The 21,796-nt window shown below is 39.5% G+C and overlaps 3 protein-coding genes across 4 annotated transcripts in view; all 3 read right to left on the bottom strand.

Annotated features, from left to right (window-relative positions):
- The window catches only part of LOC102752369 (chromosome unknown open reading frame, human C11orf16), a 10,485-nt gene extending 9,902 nt beyond the window's left edge, over positions 1–583 (bottom strand). The window contains exon 1 of the mRNA XM_015563728.1: positions 266–583. The gene's annotated coding sequence lies outside the window, so the exon portion shown is untranslated. The remainder of the gene's footprint in view (positions 1–265) is intronic.
- A 2,122-nt stretch (positions 584–2,705) lies between these two features.
- Positions 2,706–6,560, bottom strand: ASCL3 (achaete-scute family bHLH transcription factor 3). Its single transcript, XM_006763479.2, has 2 exons — positions 6,541–6,560; positions 2,706–3,741 (listed from the first exon to the last, which is right to left on the bottom strand). The coding sequence occupies exon 2, from the start codon at positions 3,727–3,729 to the stop codon at positions 3,184–3,186; it is 546 nt and encodes a 181-aa protein (XP_006763542.1). The 5' UTR covers positions 3,730–3,741; positions 6,541–6,560; the 3' UTR covers positions 2,706–3,183.
- On the bottom strand, positions 3,698–21,504 carry TMEM9B (TMEM9 domain family member B). Of its 2 annotated transcripts, XM_015563731.1 has the most exons (5): positions 21,413–21,500; positions 18,182–18,290; positions 16,244–16,378; positions 11,043–11,216; positions 3,698–3,741 (listed from the first exon to the last, which is right to left on the bottom strand). In XM_015563731.1, the coding sequence occupies exons 2-4, from the start codon at positions 18,263–18,265 to the stop codon at positions 11,061–11,063; spliced, it is 375 nt and encodes a 124-aa protein (XP_015419217.1). In that variant the 5' UTR covers positions 18,266–18,290; positions 21,413–21,500; the 3' UTR covers positions 3,698–3,741; positions 11,043–11,060. The 2 variants fall into 2 exon arrangements, with proteins under 2 accessions (XP_015419217.1, XP_015419218.1); XM_015563732.1 differs by lacking the exon at positions 3,698–3,741 and having other exon boundaries at positions 10,060–11,216; positions 21,413–21,504.
- Positions 21,505–21,796: the final 292 nt, after the last annotated feature.

The following is a 21,796-nucleotide window of genomic DNA, read 5'->3' as shown; positions in this document are numbered from 1 at the left end:
CTGAGGGTAAGGCCATACTTCGCTTCACAAATCCTAACCCTGATGACAAACTGACCCCCAGCCCAAGCCAGACCTCCGTCCCGACCCAGTCACCTGTAGGACCAACTCAGCCCCAGGCCCGCTGAGATCCCAGGATGAGGCCTCCCTACCTGCTCAGAGGCAGCAGCTGTGACTCAGGCCCACGACCGCGCTGCCCCTGCCCAGCAGAGCCCGTGAGGGTCTGCCCTGCTACAGTCCACAGGTCTGAACCCACAGGCAGACTTACCCACAGCCCAGCCTCCTCCACCTCGGCCTTGGCCCCTTTTGACAGTTGGACTCAGACCTCAGCCCAACTGACTCCAGGTTGCCAAGCAGGTTGCCATGGGTGTGAGCCAGGGGAACACTGTGGGCTGAGTGTACTGGGCATGTGCAGAGGAGTGACAGGGGGCCTTGGAAGGCAGGTGCGGGGAGAAGGGGTGGGGGTGTTATTCTCCATCTTTCTCTTTGAAGAGGGGGTGAGGAGGCTATTGGAGAGAAAGGTCATTGTAGCTTCAATTCCCAAAAGCCGAGGCTTGCCCACGGCCCAGAAGAGCCAGCCATAGTGGGAAGCCTTGCGAGGGAGGGGGCTGACCCTCAGACTCAGGACTACTGATCTGGCTCCACCCTCAGACAGCAGGCGGCCAGGTGGGGGAGCCACTGCCTGGACTAGGGACTCTCACATAGAATTTGTTCCCAGTTTAAAACAAAGTAACGAAGGTGTGGGCATGTCTGTAACAGACAGGGCTCTGTGAGAAGCAGAGGTGAGGTGACCACTTGGGGTGGCAGGAGAGGACAGCAGGGACCAGAGCAATAGAAGCCTAGCTTCTGCTCTCATGAACATCCAGGGGAGAGGTTGGTATTTTGAGACACCTGTCAGTCAGTCCTTGGGCACCGGTTGTGTGCCCGGCAGTGTTCCGTGGAGAATACCAAAACAGGACGTAGGGACATTCGGGGGTGTCTCTCCCACATTACTATTCCCGTGCCACCAGTTCCTGTCTCTAGTTGAGGCCCATGTGGTTAGGAGAGGCTGAGGGTACCCCCAGCTCCACAGGTGGGACATGTCAATCAGCACATCCCGTCCCCCTGGCTGCAGGGACTGGCTAGGCACAGACATGTTCCCGGGGCGCTCCGGACTTTTGCTGGGAACACCCTGGGTTATAGACTCTCTTTCCTACTCTAAGCAATAAGGAAGTGTGTGGTTCTGGGAGCTCTGACAGCCTTTCTGGGACACTGAAACTTCCCAGAGGAAGGCAAGGGGTAGACCTAAAGAAGACAGGTGGTGGGTGACGGTTGAGCCTGGCCTTAGGGCAGCCTTAGGAGAAGCTTCAGTTACACGAGCCTTTACTGATTATACCAATCTGGATTGGATTTTTTTCTTCCTTACAGCCCAAAGCATCCTACCCGATGACTGCTCTCACAGAGCCTAACTTAATACTCAGAATGACTGTTACCCAGGACTACATACCTAAAGGCTGAGGTCTTTGCTGCACAAAGTTAGAATCCAAGAAAAACCAGTGAAGTCCCTGGCAGTGAGAGGAGGATTCCTAAATAAGACAGGTAGGATTTCCATAGAGGACTATTCCAATTTAGGTAGGAAGCAAGAGCTAACAGGGAAGGATGCATTTGCAAAACTATCTTTCTTTTTGGGGTAGGAATGGGTTTTATGGGAAAAATCAAGGTGTGGATATTTGGGAAGGGGCCAGATTGGTGGGTGCCTTGAAAACCAAGCAGATAAACGTAAAAAACAAAACAAATAAAAAAACATGTGGTAGTCAATAGGCCGTTGTCCTGGGGTTTGAGCAATGAAGTGGCATGTAATGCTTTAAGGAAGAACAACAGAGTGAGGATGGAGCCAGTTGAGAACAGAGCCGGGGAGGCCAGGGAGGAGCCTGTTAACAGTTACCCAGACAGGTAACAGGGTAGGAAGAGGAAAATAGTAACACCGAATATTTCTTGACAACACCTGCCTGACTTGAGGCTCTGTGCTGGGTGCTAAGAGAACAGGAAGAGTAAGACTGGTCCCTATCTTCAAGGAGCTTACAGTCTACTGAAGAAGACAGAGAGGTGTGTAATGGCGTGTGAGGATAGGAGAGAAACTGCACAGAAATGTGTATACGAAACAAAGAAGCAAGTAATGGCTGGGGTGGGAAGACGTCATGAAGAATCACAGTGGAGATGAGTGTGACAGTGTACTGGAAGTCCTGACTGAGCCTGGTGACAGATGGGACCTGGGAGCTAAGGGAGAAGGAAAAGCTGAGCCTAGTCATGGGAAGAGGAACAGACATTCTGAAGGCAAACTCCAAAATATGGGGCAGCGAATGTCCTTCCCAGGGGTGAAGGCAGCTGCAGGTTTTCTGGCTTAAAGAACCCGGAGAATAGAGATGCTATGGACAAAACAAGACGAGGATAATAATGACACCAATAACAAAGGTTATAAATACTTACTATGTGCCAGGCACTGCTAACCTGTTAACCTTCATAATAAACGTATTGGGTAGTTGCTATTCTTTTTATTCTCATTCTGTGGATGAAGAGCTGAGACATGGAGAGGAAGCTGCAGAGTCACAGTTTAAATTGAAGCAGTTTGATTCCAGAGCTTGACCTCTTACCCTCTACACTAAGCTGCCTACGGAAGTATTCTCTGTGCAGGAAAAAGATGACTCTGAAAAAAACTTGAAATGACAAGGTTTTGTTAACTACTTTTGCCACAGATCTGCGACACTTCCCCATCATGACATGGGTAAGGCATAGATTTATTGTCAACCCCAAATCATAAAAAACACCAAACTTTGACAAATCAAGGGAGTTCGTTGTATTTGCTTATTAGCATGAGGGTTAGCAAAGTGCACTACTAGTATTCAGGAACCACTCCTCACACAATGCTTTTAAGTTTCTACCGGCTGAGACTCTGGCGAAGGGTGTGAGAAGGGCAAGGTGAGAGGTATAGAGAATCCTGGGACTCTGGCTCCCCTAAAGAGCTTAAGAAGCATCTTCTCAATCTAGAGATGATGTTTAGTGCACCTGAGACCCAGGCAAGAAATATCCAGCACAGGTTAATCCGAGCTATTACCTGCCCACACAGAAATTTCATTTAGGGAAAACTACTGCATGACGGCATGAAACCCAATTTTGTGATATGATTTGTTTCTATTTGGAACCACTGAGTCAAATGATCCTAAAAATGGGGTCTGTGTGGCGGCTGGCAGCTGCTGTGATGGTGGGACCTTTGCCAGGGTTGTTCTCCGTCTTGGTCTTATCAGGGTGCAGGAGAGACTGCAGGTAATGAATGTACTTGATTGCAGCTCTGAGGGTTTCCACTTTGCTGAGTCGCTTCTCCAGGTACTCCTCCGGCAGGTGATGTCGGAGCTGGGCATAGCCTTCGTTGACACACTTCACACGCTGCCTTTCCCGTTCATTCCTTTTCCGGATGAAGGAGGGCCCGTAGGAGTAGTCGCACCTCCTGTAATTTGGATAAGGCACTGGGAAGGAGAAGGGGCAGGGCTCACTGTAATTTTCCAGGACCAGCGAATCACTGGACAAGGGCAGCAACGGCAGGTCTTCAAGGTAAGGGGATGGCACCGGGGCCTCGGGGTACCAGTGGAGGGTGACCATGGGGTCCAGACAGAAGGACCTGGTCAGCGGCAGGTGGGCAGAATCAGGGAAGACGGGCACTTTTTCCGGCAGATTAGAGTAACATCTACTGTCCATCATTTCTTTGTGAACCTGGAAACATACCACGTTTATTCATTTGGGCAAATCCAAGGAGAGCAAATATCAGTTTTCTCAGAGATCAATGTTTTAAAGACTGTTCTGCTTTGATGTATAGTTTTTGAGCTCATTCTGAAAACCAGATGGGTTACAATATTCTATGGGTAGTAAGAGGGAGGATTTTTTAAAAATATACATTTTTATTGATTTCAAAGAGGAAGGGAGAGTTAGAAACATCAGTGATGAGAGAGAAACATTGATTGGTGCCTTCTGCATGCCACACTGAGCGTCGAGCCCACAACCTGGGCATGTGCCCCTGACCGGAATCGAACCTGGAATCCTTCAATCCACAGGCCAACGCTCTATCCACCGAGCCAAACCAGCTGGGCAAGAGGGAGGATTTTTGATGCTGCACAGAAACAGCATGAAATAATACTGACTCACCTGGTGAGAAAATTACTGCCTTTCAATTCTCTTCCAGTTCCAATGATTACATGGATATAGTTAGTCTGGTGATAGTGTCTCCTACACTCCCAAAGGCTTTCTGATCCTCCTCAGATGGGAGCCTTCAACAAGCGGTACTTTTTAGCTAGGCTCTAATAATATTTAACTCTTCCTGTCTATGTATTGTGAATTATACTGATTTCACATTTATAGTATGATACAACTTTTAAAAATAAAATCTACTTGAGTAAAAAATGTGAATTGGTTTGAAGAAAAATAGTAAATACCCGTACAGGTGGAACAGATAATGAAGACTGTGAAGGTGTATGCAAATAACTGACATTTGGGAAACACTGAAATACCACAATATTTAAAATACACGTTGGAGAAATTACAAACTAGTTAACGATCATGCCACCTCACAGCATAGCCTTTCTAAATAATACCTGATGTGCTAGAGGCAAATCCAAAAATAAAAAAGGAATCATTTACTCTTAAAAATTCACTGTAATGCCCTGGCCAGGTGGCTCAGTTGGTTGGAGTATCATTCTGTACACCAATAGGTTTCAGGTTTAAATTCCAGGTCAGGGCACATACCTAGGTTGTGGGTTCGATCCCCAGTTGCGACAATCCATGTTTCTCTCTCATCTCTCTCTTTCTCTTTCTCTCTCTCTCTCTCATCAATAAAAACATATCCTCAGCCCTAATGCTTATGGGTAGGATTAGATAACACTGTCACTTGTTTCCCTACCTGAGGGGAGCAAAAACTCTGCAGGCTGCACTATGTAATGGGTGGAGCAGTCTCTACGCACTACAATTCAAGTGTGAAAAAATGTAGTACAGTTCCTGTGAAAAAGCCTAGCCTATCTAGTGTGGCTACTGAAGGACAAATGACTATGGAAACAGAAAGGGCACGGGGTGGGGGTTAAGGGTTAAGGAGAATTATAATAAATCATGTGGAGACAGGCTGGAAAAGGGGTAAATGCCAGGAAAAACTCCTCCTTAGAGGGGGGTGGGAGTGGGGGAATGAAATAAGTGTGATAGGTCCAGTGAAAAATCAAAACAGAGAAACAGGAAGCGAAAGATTCCTAATTACTGACCAAATGACCTGAAATAACTAACGTAAAACAAAAATCTCTGGGAGATTAGCCAACATTGTGTCAAAAAGAAAAAGTTGCTGAGAGAAAATGGTTAGGAAATTCCCAAGCCAGAGATAGACAGTAGAGAGTAGATAAAGAACAAGTATGGCAGAAGCTACAAAACGATGGCACAATGCGTACGGAGCCTGTATTTCTACATTTCTGAGGACAGCAGAGCCTTGTTTCTGCCTATGGCTGACAAGTGACACAACAGGACACCAAACATAAGGCAGATGCCATCAAAGCCAATCACACACACAAACTTTTTGAGAATGGTTTTATTCTGACAGATCATTTAATATTATCGTAAACCTTGACTCATGAAATCTGAATAATTTGCATATGCTACAGGTAATTAGAAATGTCTAGGCTTTAACAAGACTTTGCTTTATCCTAGGAAATAGAGCCTTGTGTCTGGAGACACACCCATGAGAAGCTTTTCTATTGAGCATTTCCAAAAAGTTCACTCATCAGTGCTTGCTTCGGGAAGGTATACCAAAAGCTCACTACTCAATGTAGTAGCAGTTAAACATGCTCACCTTTTATTCAAAGAACATTTAGCTACAACACAATGGAGTGATAGAATGCAAAATGCAGTAATAATCAAGGAAGTCTAGTGGAAGCTGGACATGTTTGTAGAAACTGAGTAGTTTTTAAAAGAAAGCAACACAAACTATTAGTGCTGGGGTCTGGCAGTCCCAGATTTCACGCACAGTAACAAATTCACCTATCTTGGAAAGGTCTCCGGTTTCTGTCCTAGAGCTCTTCTGGGAAATAAATGAGGTCTTGATGATAACATTCTAAATAGATTTTTGGATGCTCTGCTGAGCATAAAAGCTTCAACTTGCAGAGACATTAATAATATCTAGCATGTGAGAAACAAAGCTACAACTACACCTATAATTGAGTTATGGAAAGTTAGGGATGGAGGAACCTTAGAAATCCTCTTACCCAATCCCTCAGGGGATGTAACTTGGCTAAGGTTGCAGAGCTAGTTGCAGAGCAGGGGCCAGACCCTAGGTCTCTTGACTTGCAAACCAAAACCCTTTCCACTACTCCAGATGAATTAGTCACCAGCAAAATCTGAATCTTTTAACATATAGGCATAATTGATAAAGATAATAATCAGGTAGCTGACAAAATTCATCATTTACCAAGAGTACCTAGGGATTTTCCGATAAATCATATTCTTATTCTCCCCCATGGGCCACTCTGGAGCAGAGTCTCTTACCTGAGTATTGTCACCACGATGCTGTATTTTGGATTTGGTGAAATTTACCCTGATTTATAGGTGATCATTTAGTAACAATATGCAAAGTAGCTTACAGTTAAACAGAACTGCTCAGTTCTGGTTTAGCTGTGTGTTTTTTTTTCCAACCTAACATGTAGATATGACAACACATAATACCAAGTAGAAAGGTTTACTTATGAAACTGGACTCCTGTAACAAAGTCTTTTGTAAAAAGAATGCTCCCCCATTCATCTAAATGAGTTGAAATCTTATAAACACACAAAAACCTGCACATAAATTTTTATAGCAGCTTTATTTAAAGTTGTCATAACTTAAAAGCAACCAAGATGTTCTTCAGTAGGTGAATGGATAGAGTATATTCAGACAGTGGAATATTCAGTGTCAAAAAGAAATGATCTATCAAGCCGAATTCAAAATACATAGAGAAACCTTAAATGCGTATTACTAAATAAAGAAGCCAATCTGAAAAGGCTACATACTATGTGACATCCTGGAAAAGGCCTAATACCAAGGATTGTGACTGCTGGGTTTTATAGTAAGGGTATGTTATACCGTTTTGTAAGAAACTATCAAACTGTTTTCCAAAGTGCCCATACCATGGGGGTTATATTATTTTATATCAGAATTATCTTTAAGTAATAGCCTCATAATGTGCAATATTAGTCAATATTCTTTAAATAGAGATTAAGGCCATAACCAGGAAGAGCCATGTGAACCTAGTTTATTAAAATATCTATTAAATTTGTTGGCTTCTAAATAGGTTGTATTTTTTAGAGCAATTTTGGATGCACAGCAAAACTGAGCAGAAAGTAGAGTTCCCATATAGCACCTGCCCCTACACACACCCATTCTTCCCCACTAGCAACATCCCACCCAAATATATGTTACAATTGATGAACCAATATTGACATCATTATCACTCAAAGTCTGTAGTGTACATAGAGTTCACTCTTGGTGGTGTATATTCCATGAGTTTTGACAACTGTACAACGACAAGTACAGAATAGTTTTACAGTTCTACAAAGCCTCTGTGCTCCACCTATTCATCCCTCCCTTCCAATACCTGACAACCACTGATTTTTTTACTGCCTCCACACATAGTTTTGCCTTTTCCAGAATATCATATAGTATGTAGCCTTTTCAGATTGGCTTATTTAGTAATACGCATTTAAGGTTTCTCTGTGTATTTTTAATTTGGTTTGATAGATCATTTCTTTTTGGCACGGAATATCCCACTGTCTGGATATACTCCATTTATCCATTCACCTACTGAAGAACATCTTGGTTGCTTTTAAGTTATGACAACTTTAAATAAAGCTGCTATAAAAATTTATGTGCAGGTTTTTGTGTCTGTACAATTTCAACTCATTTAGGTAAATACCAAGGATTATGATTGTTGTGTTTTTTAGTAAGGGTATGTTATACAGTTTTGTAAGACACTGTCAAACTGTTTTCCAAATTGGCCATACCATTTTGCATTCTCATCAGCAATGTGATTTCCTGTTGCTCCATATCCATATCAGCATTTGGTGTTTTCAGTGTCCTGGATTTTGGTCATTCTAATAGGTCATTTTAATATATCCTATTAGAATATATGATGTGGAGCACTTCTTCATATGCTAATTTGCCATCTACATATCTTCTTTGGTAAGGTGTCTGTTCAGGTCTTTGGCCCTTTTGTTAATCAGGTTGTCTTATTGTAGCGTTTTAAGAGTTCTTTGTTTATTTTAGATAATAATACTATATCAGATATGTCTTTTGCAAATATTTTCTCCTAGTCTGTGGCTTGTCTTCTACTTCTCTTGACAATGTCTTTCAGAGCATTAGTTTTTAACTTTAATGAAGTCCAGCTTATCAATTATTTCTTTCATGATTTGTGTTTTTGGTGTTATATCTAAAAAGTCATTGCCAAACCAACAGTAATCTAGATTTTCTCCTGTTATCTTCTGGGCATTTATAGTTTTGTGTTTTACATTTAGGTCTGTAGTCCATTTTGAGTTAATATTTTGAAAGGCATAAGGTCTGTGTCTAGCTTTTCTCCCCCTCCATTGTACTGCCTTTGTTTCTTTGTCAAAGATCAGTTGACTGTATTTGTATGAGTCTATTAAGGCTCTCCGTTGTGTTCTATTGATCTATTCTGCCAGTACTACACTGACACTAACTTGACTGCTATAACTTTACAGTAATTCTTCAAATCGGATATTGTCACTCCTCCTCTGTACTTCTACATTAATATTGTGTTGGCTTTTCTGGTTCTTTGGCTTCTTGATATAAACTTTAGAGTCAGTTTGTTGAAATACAGAAAGTAACTTGCTGGGATTTTCAATGGGATTGTATTGAATCTATAGATCAAGTTTAGAAAAACCTACATTTTGACAGTATTGAGTTTTCCTATTCATGGACATTGAGTATCTCTGTTTATTTAATCCTTCTTTGATTTCTTCCATTATTTTTATAGTTTTCCTCATATATATTTTGTACATATTTTGTTAGACTTAATACCTATTTCACTTTGGGGACTGGTATTGGTAAATGGTATTGTTTTTAATTTCATTTGTTCATTGCTAGAATATAGGAAGGCAATTACCTACTGTATGTTAACTTTCTATCCTGCAACTTTGCTATAATCATTCTTTTTAAGAGGTTTTTGTTTTGTGGTTCTTTATTTTCTACATAGATGATCATTTCATCTGAAACAGACAATTTTATTTCTTCCTTCCCAATCTGTATACCTTTTCTTGTCTTACAGCATTAGCTAGGATTTGCAGTACAATGCTGAAAAGCAGTGGTGAGGACACCTTGCCGTGTTCCTCATCTTAGCAGGAACACTTCCACTTTTTACCATTAAGTAAGCTGTGGGTTTCTGTAGATATTCTTTACCTAGATGAGGAAGTTCTCTTCTATTCCTACTTTACTGAGGTGTTTCTTTTTGTGTTTTATTTTTTCATAAATGGGTGTTGAGGTTTGCTTTTTCTGCATCTATTAATAGGATCATTTCATTTTCCTTCTCTAGCCTGTTGATGTGATCTTCGAATATTCAACCAGTCTTGAATCCTTGACATAAATTTCACTTGGGTGTAGTTGAAATGACACATTTTAATATTAACAATAAAATCAATAATTTAGGTTAAATTTGTAGGTCTGAAAAATTGTTTTTCATTAACTAAAAAATCCATTAATAGCTTCTAAAACTTTATAATTATGAATTTAATTTAATTATAATTTTTTGCCAAGAATTTCTTATAACATGCATTTTAAATCTCCCAATATATCAAAATGGCATATGTATACTTTCAGAGGCCTTAGTACCCATACATTCTCTCTCTCTCTCTCTCTCTCTCTCTACACACACACACACACACGCAATTTAGTACCAATGTTTTATGATTAGACTGGTCTAAAACAGATCTCACAATAGGGTGCACATGCCTTTGCATCTCTAAGTTCATCATATAGCAAAAGAGGGAGAGGAGAAAAGTTGAGACATAGATACACTGGTAGGTTTTTCAAAAATTATTTTTATTGTTCCATTCCAAAGAGGACATAGGAAGAAAAAAGCCAGTTATCCAGTGACTGTTATCCCTGCAGAGGGAGGCACACAGAACTCCATTACTTGTTCAAGCAGCACACACCACAGCTCAAAGAAGCTCCCTCTCAACCTGACCAAAAATGCTGACAGTATGTGTATGTCATCAATCCATGGCTTGGTTTAAAAGAAAACTTCTTTATTGCAAGTATCCAAGTCCTTAGGATTCATCCTAAAGATATTAGGGGATGAGAAAGACCACTCATGCCAAGACTATGTTTAGTCATTAGAGTAAACTAGAAAGTGGCCAGTTTGTTTTAGGATGCACTGCATCACACATCACAGTACTTAAAAGAAAATCTGCATTTTGTGAAGAGGCACCAGGCATTTCAGACCTAGTTTACCATAAAGTACAGCTGCTGGCCAACCAGATACCTAAAGACAGTCAGTGCAAAATTCAAAAAGGATAAGTCAGGGCTTTGATGCGGCTGGCCACACTGCAATATAGAAATGAAACTTAAAAATATAAGATAAAGTCTATTTACAAAAGTTTTTTTAGTAAAGTGACTTGAGAAAGTTATGTTAAGCAGTTCCCACACATCCCTTCCCTCCCCTGCCAAAAAAACAAAACCACCTGAAAATTATCTTGAAAACCAAGTTAAAACTGTGTGGTGAAAAAAGAGAATGCCTGTTCCAGGTAAAGGACTTCAAGGTAATTTATAGGCAGATGTACTTTGTCACAAATAGGATAAGGTTTATTGGCGTGTATGCTTGGTGTGTGCTTTAAAAAATGTCTCTATTAATATGTTAACAAGAAAAAAATTCCAAGCACGTTTTTGTTTCGGGTTTTGAATTTTCCAGCAAGAGTTGGTGAAATCAATAGGGTGTGAAAACAAAACCCAGGAAAAATCAGTCAGTTTTTTTCCAGTTGCCTGCATTGTTGCTTTCTAGTTACCTCGAATTTGATTCTCAATTAGCTGAGGACAACATGACGGTCAAAGACGGACTTCCGCTGCTCTTGAACTTGAAGCTTCCAGCGCTGCTGGGCATACTCTACCTTGTTCAGCACATTGGCTCGACTGCGGGAGCGGGCCAGCACATCGTGGGCATTTGCAAATGGCTGGTGATCCTGAAAGGCCAGGAATGGAGACCATAAGAGATGGCATAATTGGTGTAAAACATACACACAAAACAGCAGTTGTTCAGCCAGAGACAGAAGCAGCTGGGTTTTTCAAAGAATAGACCATCTATTTGCCCAAGCATTTCTAGGCCCTCAACTGCTAGAAGTAGGCTGAACTCAACTGCAGAAACAGGTGGTTCAAGTGGCATAAGCGATGAGGAGGTATCTGTGTCATGTTCTCATGAATCACCATTTCCAAAGACATTTCCCTTAAGAAGCAGGGACCGAAGATAAAGACAGTGGTCATTTATGTTAAAGAGAATCTTCGCTAACGGGTAGGGCAAGAAAATCTATTTTCATGTTAAAATCGGTATGCTACAGACACAGAAAGTAGGACTTTTCCTTGCTTCACTCAATACTGTATAGTTGAACTGGAGCAGAGGAAAGACCTATCTTACCTGACTCCCATTATATTAGAATTGTTACTTGACAGCTGGGGCCACATTCACCCTGGGAGATGAGTTGATAAGATTTTGCCCCCTCACCATATACACTAAATGGACTGGTTTACCCCTTCCCCAATCTGTGATGAAAAGAGACACCGCATGTGCTAAAATTACCCTCTATTACCAAGGGCAGTAAGAATTACTGCTTCAGAATTTCTCTTCAAAAAAGACTTGAATCTTTCAATGCTGAGCACTATGGCTTCTATGCTAGTTGCTGCCTTAGGAAAGAGGCTATTGAAGGCTTACCCAGGTATCTGTGTAAAAAAACAACTTATCCTGGTCAAAGTAAACCAATGCCACTGATGTTTGTAGTCATTACAGGGGAAACCACTGTGCTAATCTATCTGTGAAGGAGATATAAACACAGCTGCCTAAAGGACAAAAAGCATTAAAAACTTACTGCTTTTGTTTGCCTTTTTCTTGATCTCTTTTTCCCAAACCCTGGTTAACAAAGCTTCTAAATGTTCCAACATAGGATCCAAGTCACAAGTTGTAACTCTTTTTAAAAAATATATATTTTATTGATTTTTTTACAGAGAGGAAGAGAGAGGGATAGAGAGTTAGAAACATCAATGAGAGAGAAACATCGATCAGCTGCCTCCTGCACACCTCCTACTGGGGATGTGCCAGCAACCAAGGTACATGCCCTTGACCGGAATCGAACCTGGGACCTTTCAGTCTGCAGGCCGAAGCTCTATCCACTGAGCCAAACCAGTTAGGGCACACGTTTTATCTCTTAAACTAAACTTTGCCTCTAGTAAAGAAACAACATGGTCTTGTTGCGCATGCTTGTAAAGGTTCTATTATATATCCAGGGCAGGCGTCAGCATGTCTATAGAAAGCTATACACACCATATACCTATATATAACCATAAGCATGTGTTGTTATAATACCTGATCTTCTTTTTTTTGTTAATCCTCATTCAAGGATATTTCTCCATTGGTTTTTTTAGAGAGAGTGGAAGGGAGGGATGGATAGATAGATAGAAACGTGGATGTGAAAGAGACACGTTGATTGGTTGCCTCTCACATGAGCCCCAACCAAGGCCGGGGATCAGTCTGCAACTGAGGTACATATCCTTGACTGGGAATAGAACCCAGGACCCTTTAGTCCGCAGGTTGATGCTCTATCCACTGAGCCAAACCAGCTAGGATTAGTCTTCTTTTTATACCAAGACATGTATATAACTGCATCAAAAAGTTTTCTATAATCTTTCCCTGCCTTCTTTCCCAAAATTCCCTCAACTTTTCACTTAATTTATGTAACAGCTTGTGCAAAGCCTATTAAATTTTTTAATCTTCAAATGAAAATAATAACAATTTCATAAAGGTAAAAATGTATTGAAGATATAAGAAATAAGGTGAGGGAAGAGGAAGGGTAAAGTTGTTGGATTACTCGATTTCCCACAAAGAAATAAACCGATCCAAGGTCATCTAACTAATTAGCACAAACACAAGACTTAAGCTCACCTAACCTTGACTTGGCGTCATATTGTCTAAACATACTGATTTTGTTCAGGTAGATTAAAATGACACTATAAGGATATGGTGATGAACTTGTATATAAAATATTATCACCATTGGCTTGTTTTGACATAAACAAGATTAGGAAGAAGGATGTACTTTTTCAGCAGAGGACCTCTCAATTTCACAATCCTGCTATCTACTCTTCAAGGTGGGAGATGGGGATCTTTTTAAGGAACACATTTAAAGGACTAAATAAACCAGTAATTTTTTTGGTCTGTTCTCCACCTATCAGAACAAGATTGAACTAGCTGCTCATGGTCATGGAGGCCTGGAGAATGCAAATAGAGATTTACCCTTTTTATATGTTTGTTCTTTTCACACCTGATAAAATTACAGTAAATACAAAACATGTTTTAATGTAATGCTTTGATAATAGCAATGATGTGTCATGGATATATAATACAGTAAATATTGTGACTGCTTACAGTGAGCTTTGGAACTATTTGTACTAACTCTTGCTTGATTTAAAATACTCTACAATGAACAAAAATTAAAACAATTTAATTGAGAATTTAACAAAACCACTTTTAAAAGCACATAGTGAACTCTCATCTTGGGTGACCAACAACTGTAGAATTTAAATTTAACTTCTTTTTATTTTACATGGTAACAGATTGTTACCATAAATTCACAGCTTTGGTCTGAAAATCCCCCTCTGCTGACAATAGTTTAACAGATAACTCAAGAGTCAGCCGGGCCTCTCAGAAACAATGTTCTCAAATGGGCATCTTACACAGAGAACCTATCACTGGTGAACAAAAAGGTTAAGCACATGACCCCACCAATCAAATGCCTTTCCTACATGTTTTTGTCTACACATTTGTGCATCCATTTCTTTCCTTTTTTTAATATATTTTATTGATTTTTTTACAGAGAGGAAGGGAGAGCGAGAGGGATAGCGAGTTAGAAACATCGATGAGAGAGAAACATCGATTCAGCTGCCTCTTGCACGCCTCCTACTGGGGATGTGCCCGCAACCCAGATACATGCCCTTGACTGGAATCGACCCTGGGACCCTTGAGTCCGCAGGCCGATGCTCTATCCACTGAGCCAAACCAGCTAGGGCATGCATCTCTTTCTTTTATGTTCTTTGATATTATCTATTCCTAAAAGCAGGAACTAGATATTTAATGCTGTAAGTGATGTAGTTTAAGTGAGACTTTTTATTTATGTGCCTTATAATGAAATGGTTATATGGCCTTTGACACATAACATTTTCATATGTTAGTTCTCAACTGAGGGTGGTTTTGCTCCCCAGAAACATTTGACAATGTCTGTGGACATTTTTTACTGTCGTGACTGGGATGAAGATGCTATTGGCATCTAGTGGGTAGAGGTAGGGATGCTGCTAAATATCTTACAATGAACAATGTAGGCAGCCCCCTTCAACAAAGAATTATCTAATCCTATCTTTTGATGAGAATCATTGATTGGCTGCCTCCTGCACAGATGGAGCCCACAACTCGAGCACGTGCCCTGACCAGGAATCAAACCATGATCTCCTGGTTCCTGATTACATGTCTCTTTAGATCTCCTGGTTCCTGGGTCGATGCTCAACCACTAATCCACACCGGCCTGATTACATGTCTCTTTGTTTTATTCATCTCTTTATTGCTAATATCTAGCATGGTACCTGATAATAAAAAGTTACTCATTTTGTAATGGGAACAAGGGGAAAAGAAGTAAACAGAGGTGTTTCTAAGAAAGTTTTTAACAAAACTAAAATGAAATCTTGGGTAAATAAGTTGAGTATTCATAACTGATATTCATGAGACAATAATGTATTGATCAAAAAGAAGGTTCTGGCCCTAGCTGGTTTGGCTCAGTGGATAGAGCGTGGACTGAAGAGTTCTAGGATCGATTCCAGCCAAGGGCACGTGCTCGGGTTGAGGGCTCGATCCACAGTAGGGGGTGTGCAAGAGGAAGCTGGTCAATGATTCTCTCTCATCATTGATCTTTCTATCTCTCCCTCTCCCTTCCTCTCTGAAATCAATAAAAAATATATATATTTTTAAAAAAAAGGAGGCTCTGTTTGTAGATATAACTAAAGCCATCCAGTCAGGATCCACCTTCCCATCTTTTACCAACAGGTCCACAAGCCATTTAAGAGTAAAAGGGCTTCTGACTGTGGCTAGCAAGGGCTCATCCTGGCGTTAGCTTTTGGAATTGATTCTTGAAGCTTTACTGAATTTTACCCACTTTAAGGAACATAGTCCAATAAAGTAATTCAAAATAAGAAGTAATTTCTAAAAAATTATATATATATATGTAATAATGAAAATTTGGAAATAAGCCCAAACAGGATATTAAAACAAACAATATATTCCTCTAAGTTAAAATGAATAACAAGTTTGTGGACTATGTCATTTTCTGGACATTTCTGAATGATGTTGACACAAAAAGCAGACCACAAAACATTTATATACTGATTATACCAACTGTATAAGTTGAGTAAGGTACACATACAGTTATACCAACTGTATGGATGGGTATAAATGTGTTTTAGCGATAGGAAGAGAATCTGGAGTGACGGTTTTATGTTTCTCTAGAGTTAAAGATCACAGATTTTTAAGAAGAATAACAGGATATATAAAACATCAGCAGGTTATCAAGCTGCACATCATTAAGAAAAGAACAGTATGGTCTGCATACTTTCCTTCGCTAAAGCCTCTTTACCTCCTATGATATTCCCTGTGATGCTAACAGGGAAGGTGTTCAGGTGGGTAGAAAGCTAGCTCAGATGCTTTTCTCAATGTAAACAGGGGAAGGCAATGAAAATTGCACCCGGGTTCTGAAGAGCAAAGCCTGGTATAACACACTCACTAAAGATCATCAGTTTAAACCACCATATGTGTGGCTTTACAACGCAATTTCCTCATAAAGAGACATACGCTAAAATTAGAACTATCTTTAGCTTCTCTAGTTGACTATCTGCTCCAGTACATGAACATTTATATTACTTCATGATGATGATCTGTCAGCTAGGGCATGCTGAGAACTTACCCCAACATCGTCATCGCTCTGTATTAATTGTGAGTGTCCAAACAGGCGTCTCTTCAGTATGGGCTCAACCAGAGTAAGGTACACCATGTACAGAAGTAGAAGACCCAAAATGGACAGGTAAATTATAATGGTAACCTAAAGGAAATTGAAAATAAGTTACATCTCTGTTCAAGCCAAGGAATCAGAATTCTGTATAATCATAGTAAAGCCGCAGTGAAGACTGGTCTATCTGCTAAGCATACAGGATTTCTATATCAACCAGATTTGAACATAAGAAACAAATTCAATTCTTCACCAAAGTATTAAAGAAAAAAGAAAAAAAAGCATTTTGTCGTTGAGATCTTTTTGTGAGTCTTCAAAACTCCATTTTCTCTTACTGCTAATCACCACCGCTAGCATAGCAGTTTTCTTTCTCACCTGAATACAGTGTCCTCGTGCTGTCAAGACAACATAAGAGAACCCTAGCAGAAAATGCAATGCAGATGAATTTCAATAGAATACTCTTTTAGATCAATTTAGATGTTCAAAATATGTTTTAGGCCAGTGATTTTCTTGAGATCTTAATTCATGTGACATCCCCAAGAATGGCTTTAATTAAAGACAGACAATACCAAATGTTGACAAGGATGTGGAGAAACTGAACCCTCATATGTTGCTGGGGGGAATGAAAAATGGTACAACCACTTTGGAAAACAATCTGGTAGTCTCTTAAAAATTAAACATAAACTTACCTCTCTAAGAAATCTACCCAAAAGAAAGGAAAACTTAGCCACACAAAGACTTGTAAGCAGATATTTATGACAGTATTATTCATAATAGTAAATATCTGGAAATAATCCAAATGTCTATCAACTGATGAGTGGATAAATAAAATGTGGGATAGTTACATAACAGAATGCCATTCAGCAATAAAAAGGAATTAAGTACTGACATATGTTACAACATGAATAAACCTCAAAAACATTATACTAAGTGAAAGAACCAGTCACAGAAGACCACATACTGTATGATCCATCTTTATGAACTGTCCAGACCTGTAGAGACACAAGGCAGAACAGCCACTGCCTAGGACTGAGGGTAGGAGCGGGACATGAGAGACCTTTTTGGGGTTTTGGGAATGTTCTAAATCTAGATTTTTATAAATTGTTAAAAATTTGCTAAGATTTATGGAAATATACACTTACAGTGAATTACTTTTAAGGTATATAAATTATACATCAAAATTTTTGTTTAAAATTAGGAAGTACAGTGAGAATTTCTCTATGGGACGCACCCTGCTGCAGCAGGGGCTCTCCCACAGGGCCAACACACCAGAAAGCTTTGTAACTGTTATAGCTGACCATTCCCAGATTTCCCATGTGCCCTCTTTTTGGGAAAGGATTGGGAAGGTCCATATAGAAAAAACTGGGGAGAGAACCGTTAGTCACCACGGTAAAGTAACTGAACTTATTAGAGGTCCAAATGGTGATCAGAGTGATCCACCTTCCATTTCCTATAGCAAATAAGAAAGGAAATTTTAAAATCCAGAAGTGATATTTCTAGAATAGACGAGTCACTATATGTATGATTCTTCTTAAGGGTTGAGAGGGCAGGAAGAAGAGGGCCTAATCATTATATTCTCACTATCTTCTGGCATATGTGACCACAGAGAAGCTGGGACATTTTTCTGGAATATGCTAATTACACGTAGGGTATTTTTGTGCTATTACACATACCACACCTATCTACCTTATCTAAATCCACAAAGCAACTCAATGAGGCAGGCAGAGAGCAGGCCTTTGGGGTTGGGGGTGGGAGATGAGGAAGGAGGTAAAGTCAGTGGTGAGGAGAGCAGTATTTGAGTAACTAAAATAGAATTCCTATGTCAAAAATTTTTCCGTGTCTCAGTATTATCAAGAACTATTCCAGAAGCAGAAAAGATGGATTTTTGTTTTTCACCTTGATTGTTACAGAGCTTCTTTCCTCATATTTGCATTCACAGCGCAGACAGTATGCTTCTATGTCAGGCTCCCTTACAGACATGAGCTCCACAACATGAAGGCAATCGCTGAAAAACACAAAGATAAAATACTGCTCAAGTCTAGCTGGATTTTCTATTCACACTGATCAAAACTTTCTTGAAATCTGGAATAATCACTGAACTTATCCAATGAAAGAATATAAGGAACAAATAATAAGGGAAGTGAAACAATTTCCTCTTGATATCAGCAATTTGGTAAGATCTAAAAGTCTAAGAAACCATAAAGACACATATATAGTAACTATTTTCAAAGGTGCTACTGTTAGAAGTTTATAATGCACCTGAAAAATCCCAAATGGGATCAAAACCTATTTAGCAGATTGAGTCATATTCAAACTTGTTTAGTTACCAAGCAAAACTGCTTTAAATGATTTAAAGTGACCTGGGGCATTGTTGAAATATGAGATTACCTCTTTTATGAATCAACTAATATTCTTAATTGCCACAGTCTGGAATATAAATGGCTAATCATACTTAGCAGTTGGTAAATTCTGAAACTTGAACATTCAAAGCTACAGTAAGAAATAATTACTTGTCTTAATGAGCAAATATCTATTGAAAAGCATGAAGAAGGAAGATTAGGAAAACAAAAATATTTTTTAATGAAAAGTGATTACTTGGAAGAAGTATATCAAAAATAAAAGGCTGAATGTTTTTGTTGTTGGATGTTTTTCTATTTTCCAAACTACATATTTATGGCTTATGAAAAAGCAATTCTATAAAAAAAGCATTTTCCCAGAAACCTGTCAATTCTAGAAAATAATTAAGTTATTACTTCCCCCAGCTAATAAGAGCCTACTACTCTGATTATCTTCAGCAAAAGTAGGCAAACTTTTCTGTCTTCCTGCCTTCTGCTGGTCAATTTTCTTCCCTTTTTGGCATTTCTTCCTTGGGTATTTCTGGCTCCCAGAAGAACTCTACTAATTTCCTGTCTCTTTCCACCATCCTTCTTGGAGGCACTCACTGCTTTAGGCTGACTCTTTCCATTTGCCCTATCAAAATGTACTTTTTGTTTTGTTTTGTTTCATTTCTTCTGTGCTGTGGCTTAAAAAGAAAACCCAAAACAATATAAATGATAAAAGTTCAATCAATTACACTTAACAAAGTAATTGTAATTTAAACAAAGGTAGTATGTAATAATAATAAAAAAGAAGTCTCCAATGGTAGCATTTCAAATAAGGGTAAGGTCTCACAACTCACACCATACAAGTGTGTGATATCTGTTCCAAACATATAGAAGACTAAGAATGTAGCCAGCTGGATGCAGGCATAAAATGGGCAGAGAAAGCTAAATCCCGTTACAGGAGTATCTAGCTCAGAATCACAGTTCATCCAGCCCAACACTTTCAGAGAAGTCACCTGCACAAGGTTACAGAGTAAACTACCAGCTAAAAGGACCCAAATCCAGGGCTCCTGTCTCCTAGGTCAGCTCTCCTGTATCTCTCTGAACTTCAGGAATATCAGACTTATCTCCCATTTAGTTTCCCATTTCAACTTCAGAAGCCTGAGTAACAGTACCTAAGAGTTACTTGAGAATCTAAGTGCTGAGTATTGCGTGTTTCTTTTGAAGAATACAGTTTAATAATGATTAGATACTGTGGGGGGGGAGAGGAAGCAGGAAGGTTGGTTCTGAAGGACCAGTAATTGTAAACACAGAACCCAGATACAGAACTCAACCACTTTAAGAACTGGGCAACACCTCCCCCTAGAGCCAAAGGGAGGACATTTTTGGCTTTAAATCTCACCCTAAACACAAACCAGAGAACTCGAACTTTTCTTAAGTCACACAGCAGAAGTCAATGAAGAATTAATGCTAACAACTGAGCACAATGGAGGCTGAAAGGTAAATACAGGGTGTCCCAAAAAAATGTATATACACTTTGAATAATTATTAATTCCAATGGGTTAAGAAACATCAACTGAGCTATCAGCTGTGAAGTATGTATACATTTTAGGGTGACACCCTGTATATATCTAGGGTCAGATGGATATTAGAGGCCTCATAAGGCCATAACATAACTTGCCTATCTGTAAGTGCTTTATAGATTTAGAAAATTTATAGGAAAAACTTAAAACTTATTTGAGCTTTCTTATATCATATCAATAACTTGCTGCTATAAAACCTGTAAGAATATAGCTAAATCACTTTGCAATATGAGACAATTTAAGTGGAATGTGGACATTCATAAGAAGTTCTCAAGAACATACTTGTCAAATATGAGATTGAACCAAAATGAAAAGAGCAGACAATAACATCAAAAAAAAAAAATTAACAAGCTCAAATGCTGCTTTTCTTTTTCCAAGTCAGCTTGGAATATTGTAACTGCACGAATTTAATTTTGCTTTCAAATTCTTGTAGCCTGTTTATCTATGAAATCAAATACATGTAAAAGCACACAGCATTTGGAGCTATTTTTCTTCTATGCCTATCCTGGTATTATTCTACTGAGGTTACAAACCAAAAAACATGACAATTCCATGGGAATGACCTCATCCATCCTGCGACAAAACAACTGTTTCCCAACCATTTTATGGCACATGCAGAAAAAGCTAGCATTTGCAAGATCCACTGAGATAAACAGAGAAGGCTGCTGGTGGCTAGCCAGTCAGGATCTCAATCATCACATGCCTGCCTGATTACCCTGAGAGCTGAAAGGATCAATATCACACCTATAACCTATTCATGGCACACCAACTGGGAAACTGGTGTACATGATTCATCCATTCCTTCCTGAGTCTCTGACACTTTTAAACATAGTCTCCTACATTTGGCAATATATCGCCAGAACCTACAAGCTGTAGAAATTATAACCCAGATAAATGAGGCTTGCTTACCTTTCACTGAAAAGCAAGAGAGAGGGCCAAAATTTAAGGGGGCAAAGGAAGTAAGTTTAGATGGCACAAACTCTGCCCCATTTCCATAGAAAACCCACCCTATCTGGGGCTTAGAGTTTTTGCTATATTACTTTAGGCTTACATCATACACTCAGGGTCTTACTCTCAATTTTTCAAATGGAAATGGAATTTGACACTTTTGCTTAGAAAGAAATACTTAAAAAGAAAACAATACACTGGATGAACATTCTGGGCTAACAGTGACAACCACAGAAAGAAATCTGACAGGTAATTAAGCAATCCAGGATACTTACCAATCTTTTTGGGATATGTTCCTATTATAAATATGTCCAGGAATATCTTTATAGGGAGGACAAATACATTTACACCGAACATCCTCCGAATTCTGTAACCAAAATGGAAACTTAGTATAGAGCTTGTTGACAGTTTATCATAATTCTTTAAAAAAATGTTTTTATTTATTTCAGAGAGAGGAAGGGAGAGAAAGAGAAACATCGATGATGAGAATCATTGATCAGCTGCCTCCTGCATGCCCCCTACTGGGGATTGAGCACACAACAGGGGCATGTGCCTTGACCTGGAATCGAACTATGACCTCAGGGTTCATGGGTTCACTCTCAGCGACTGAAACATACTGGCCGAGCTATCATCAATATTTTTTTTTAATGTACCATATA

This window comes from Myotis davidii, unplaced genomic scaffold (genome assembly GCF_000327345.1).
Source record: "Myotis davidii unplaced genomic scaffold, ASM32734v1 scaffold118, whole genome shotgun sequence".
In the NCBI taxonomy this organism is placed as follows: Eukaryota; Metazoa; Chordata; class Mammalia; order Chiroptera; family Vespertilionidae; genus Myotis; species Myotis davidii.
This window is presented reverse-complemented; position numbering and strand designations above follow the sequence as displayed.